We start from the raw sequence: 5,000 nt of genomic DNA on the forward strand, positions 1-5,000 counted from the left end.
TATGTAATATAGTTTATCAGTGTTCATATTATTTAGGTAAGATACTTGGTTACAGGCTCTCCGGGTGGATCCGTCCACCACACTTCCCCTCGTTTTTGATTTTTGATTTAGTCAAAAATCTTGTTCAGCGCTTCTATGTTCGTGGTGTTTAATGATGATATGGAACTTCTTCCTGAATAGTCGTCCTCTTGATCCTCCCTGTGTATGTTTCTCTTTTCTGTGTTCGTGTCTTGACGTTCCTCTGGTGGTTCTGTTATTCCTTTGGTTATTTGCTGAAGTGTCTGTGTGTTTTCGTTTAGTAGTGTCGAGATTTGTTGTATGTTGTTGTGTTGTTGTGTGTTGTTGTCTGAGCCAGTTGGTTTCGTTATTTGTTTTCCCATGTCTTGTTGTGGTTTGTCCTTGTTATCATTACCCGTTGGTTGTGGTGGTTGTTTGTTGTCGATGTGTTTTAGTGTCTTTGTGTTGTTACCGATTGGTGTTGATGTTGATGCTGGGATGATTGTTATGAGTTGTTCGTTTTCGGGTTCTGCTGGTGTCTTCTTGGGTGAGTTGGTGATTCTTCTTATAATCTTGTCAATTTTTGCGTCTCTTTTCGTTCGGTTGTTGTCTCTATTGCTTGGTGGTGCGTACATGAATGCGTTGGGGTTGTCAGAAGTGAATATTTGCAGTGGGCTTCCTTGGGACGAGTCAGAGGCCAGGTTGATTACTTCCACTGATTTGTCCTTGTATAGCCGTTTGGTATCCAGTTGGATGCGTGGTGAGTTTGCTTTGTCTTTTTGTCGTTGCCTTGCCTTTTCAAGTTTTGATTGGGCTAGGGCTGCGTCCTTTGAGCGTTGGTCGAAACCTTTGTTAAGTTTGTGTGCGCGTTTGGTTGGGACCGTTCCCTTTCTTTTTGTTTGCTTGGGGTTTTTTGGCTGGCTGAGTCCCTTGTGTTTCGCCGGGTTGGTCCATTGGGGCTGATGGTCCGGGGATGCACTCGTTTTGTTGCTCTTTAGGGTGAGTCTTCTTGTTGTTCTACTTTTCTGTTAACAAAAATTCTTTTAATTTTTCTTGATTTCTTTTGTATTGTCGTACGGTTTTACATGCTACAAAGTGTATCAATCTAGGTTTTAATTCGTTAACGATAGCTAGGTCGTTTTTTCTGATTACTGTGTTTTTGCGGTTGTGTGTGTCTAGTGTTATTGTTGTTGGAGTGTAGTTTGTAATTGTACCGTCTGGTATTATGTTCCACAATGGTTTAAGTGTGCCCCAAGGTTCATTTGATCTACGCGCTAGTGCTTTTCTTGCTACTTGTTTACTTGTGTTAGTGATTGTTGTTGTTTTATCTCCGAATGTTAGCATTAGTTTATCAGGTATAATTTACATAGGTGATGTATGCTTACGTTTCACTGCCTTTTTCTTGACGTTCTGTAGGGTGGCATTGTCGGAAGCAGAGTCTTCATCGGGAATGTCTTCGTTGAATCTGATGTCTAGCTCTGGTTCCGAATCAGTCTCGAGGTTCCAGATGGATTCTGCGTTCAACATTGGTTGTTTGAGCCCTCTCTTTTTGTCTAAATAGAAATTTTTTATGTCATTGTATGTCAAGTTTTTTTGTGATGGTTTTGTGGTTATGTTTGAAAGTTGTGTGTTTTTTTTTCTGCCAAAGTGTGCTGTGTATGGTGCTATTTTAGTTGTTGTGTTAGGGATTAGCTTTATTTCTTGTATTATTTCTGCTACTTTGTCAGCGAGTGTTACTTGTGACTAATTGGTGTCAATGTTTAGTACTGATAGGCGTCTTTTGATTGTTTGGATGAGTCGCTCTATCATTCCTGTGGCTCTGTGGTCCCCGGCTGGAGCTAGTATTAGTTTTATGTTGTTGTTTTTGCAGTATATTTCAAATTGTCTTGATTTGAAAGCTTGTGCTTGGTCGCACCTTATGTTTCTAGGTATTCCGTGGAATTTTATACATTGGTTGAGATATTCGATGGCGGTTTCCGCGTCACAATTGTGATATACTTTCGCGTGAGGGTACTTAGAGTATCTATATACAGATGCTAATATATACGATTCTTTGTGTTCTTTGTCTATTATTGGGCCGGCAAAGTCCAGTTGGACTTCTTCATTTGGTTGCATTATTGGTGGGAGTTCTGATATTCTGTTTTAAGGAATAAGTGGTTTTACATTCTTACCAATCTTGATACATGGTTGGCAATTTTGAGTAAGCGTAACATTTTCCCTGTGTATGCGTGGAAACCAAATTTAATTCGCGAGATGCATCATCCCGGTTTGTCCAGGATGTTTCCTGTGTATTGCGTTCATAATGGGTTTGCGTAGCTGTGTCGGTATGAATAACTTTCCATTGTATAGGATGCATCCGGATGGTGTTACTCCTAAGTCTCGTTTTAGAGAGTGCCAGTATCAGCTGAAGTGTTTTAGTGTTGTCCTGTATGATTTGTAATAAGCTACGGCTTTGGGGGTCCGATCTTGTGGCCTCTGCTATGAATTCTTCTCCTAGGACTTTGTGTAAGTTCTTGAGATAGATTGGGAAATCCTCGTATTTTGTCTCTGCGAATGGATTAAAGTGTTGTTTAGAAATGAGTGGGTTTCGTCCCTGTCCTGTATTGTTTATGACCTCGGTCTGTGTTGCTATTGTATTTGTGTTGTTTGATGTGTTACCAGTTGGTGAATCCATCTTCTTTTTGTTGGGTGCTCTATGTCTTCTTGTTATTGGTATTGTGTTTGTGTCTAGCTGTGGTCTTCTTCGTGTTGTTATATGTACTTTTGTTTTGGATGAATTATTGATGTTTTGTTTAAATTGATAAAGTTTAGGCTGTGTTGAATTGTAAATTTGGAATTTTGTTTTTGACAAAGGCGTAATAAATAGCGACTGTTTGTTAGCTTGAAAGTAGAAAAAAGCGCGTTGCTTTTTTTCGCTCCAATTGGAGTGGTTTTTGACGTCATTCTGTGCGCTTAATTGACGCGCTTTCTGATTGGCTGATTTTCTCTGTTTGGTGAATAGAGTATATTTTAATGCTGTTATTATGTTAATTACATAATTTTCGTTCATGTTTTCACCCGTTGGTGGTAAGTTCGGATGACGGCTTAAATAGTCTGCAAAACCCATGTCTTTTCCTGCGATATGTTCGACTTTAAAATGGAATGGTAATGGTCTATCGACCCACCTTGTTAGTCGGCTTTGATATATTTTATTACCTCTATTATTTTTTTAGGGCCGATAATAATGCCTGGTGATCCGTTTGGAGGTGAATTGTGATCCAAATAGGTAATATTTGAAGTGTTCTAGCAACCAGACAACCGCTAATAATTCGAGTTCATTTATACTGTATCTTTGTTCATTTTTGTTGAGGAACCTGCTGGCATATGCAATCGGGTGCCAGTTGTTGTTCTCTTTTTGTTCTAGGCAAGCGCCTTGTCCTTCTTTGCTTGTGTTGCATTTAACTCTCGTTTCGTTGTTCATATTAAAATGCTTTTGTTCTATTATGTTCTGTATTGCGTTTTTTATGTTTTTGAATGCGGCTTTGAGTGTTTATCGTTCCATTCTAGTTTTTTCTTAGATGCTGATGATGAAAGCAGTGGGCTAATTGGTGCTGATAGTGTTGCCAGGTTTGGTATAAATTGTATTAGGTGATGAATGCTGCCCATGTATGATCCTAGTTGTTTTAGTTTTTTAGGATAATTGCGTCTGTTTATCGTTTGGTTGGTTTTATTCCTTCTGCGTTTATTTTGTATCCCAACCATATAATTTCGTTCAGACCAAATTCGCATTTGTGTAAACTTATTGCCAGGTTTTCTTCGTTGAGTCTGTTTAGTGTTTTGTCAATTTCTTCTTCGTGTTTTTCTATTGTGCCTTTTGTTATGATTATTATATCGTCTAAAAATGCATTTGTTGAATCCAGTCCATCTAATGTTGTGTCCGTCATTTTTTTGAAAGGTTGCCGGGAGGTCTGTTAGTCCGTAAAATCCATTTAAAATTTTGTATGTGCCTGTCGCGTTGCCTCCTAGTATATTAAAGTTGCAGTGTTTCTGTGCGTCTGGGTGGAGAGGTAATTGGCTGTATGCGTATTTGAGGTCAATTTTACTGAAGTATAATTCACCTTCTTGTGTTTTTAGTTCTTATATTTTCTTGCCTATTTTGTCCATTAGGTGATCTATGCTCTGCATTTGATATTTGTTTTTGTGTATGGCGTCGTTTAATATTTGCGAGTCTAGTGCTATTTTTATTGATTGGTCTGATTTGACGGTGATAACTACTGGGCTAATAAAATGTTCGTCGGAACATTTTGTTAATTTTTTGATTTGTTTTTCGTCTAATAATTTTTTTAGTTCTCTTTCAACTTTTTCTGTCAGATGTAGTGGAATTCTTCGTCTTATGTGTTGTGTGGGTTGGAATTCCTTTTTAAATATTGATTTCGCCACGTGGTTCTTTGACCTTCCCAACCTTGTGCATAAGTGTGGGTATTTGTTGAATATCCAATTGGATAATCGTTGGTGTGTGTTTGAAATATTGAATAAATTTTTCTCACCTTTATTTGTTGTTGTCATTGTTAGGCGTAGGCCCAATTGGTCCATGATGTCTCTCCCCATGATGTTGATGGTATTGTTGTTGACCAGTAGTATTGTGCAGTTCTCTGCGTTGGATGAGCCTGATGTAATGTACACTTGGGTAGTTCCGATGATGTCATTTTTATTATTGTTGAAACATCTGAACTCTCCAATTGTTTTGTTTGGCTGCTTTATTGAGGTTTTTCCGTTTGCTAGTAATTTTTGTGCGGTATCTATATTCATGAAGCTGCGTGGGATTCCCGTGTCTGCCAGCCAGAATATTTGTTGGTTATTTGTTCTTGTCTTGATCCAGAATTCTCCTCTCATCGATTTTTTTACGTCTGATACTTTTTCATTCGAAGTTTATTGATGTGATGAAGTTTATATTTTGCCAGTCCTCCATCATTTCTCTTATGTAGCATGTCGATTCTGGGTCGATTGTTTCATCTGTTTCGGTC

The 5,000-nt window shown here is 38.4% G+C and overlaps 1 protein-coding gene across 1 annotated transcript in view; it reads left to right on the plus strand.

Moving 5' to 3' along the window:
* The window catches only part of LOC142337972 (diacylglycerol O-acyltransferase 2-like), a 9,555-nt gene extending 9,515 nt beyond the window's left edge, over positions 1-40 (plus strand). The window contains exon 4 of the mRNA XM_075387605.1: positions 37-40. Coding sequence (XP_075243720.1) covers positions 37-40 — 4 coding nt within the window. The remainder of the gene's footprint in view (positions 1-36) is intronic.
* The last annotated feature ends 4,960 nt before the right edge of the window (positions 41-5,000 follow it).

The sequence above is a fragment of the Convolutriloba macropyga genome, chromosome 4 (genome assembly GCF_964194025.1).
Source record: "Convolutriloba macropyga chromosome 4, txConMacr16.3, whole genome shotgun sequence".
In the NCBI taxonomy this organism is placed as follows: Eukaryota; Metazoa; Xenacoelomorpha; order Acoela; family Convolutidae; genus Convolutriloba; species Convolutriloba macropyga.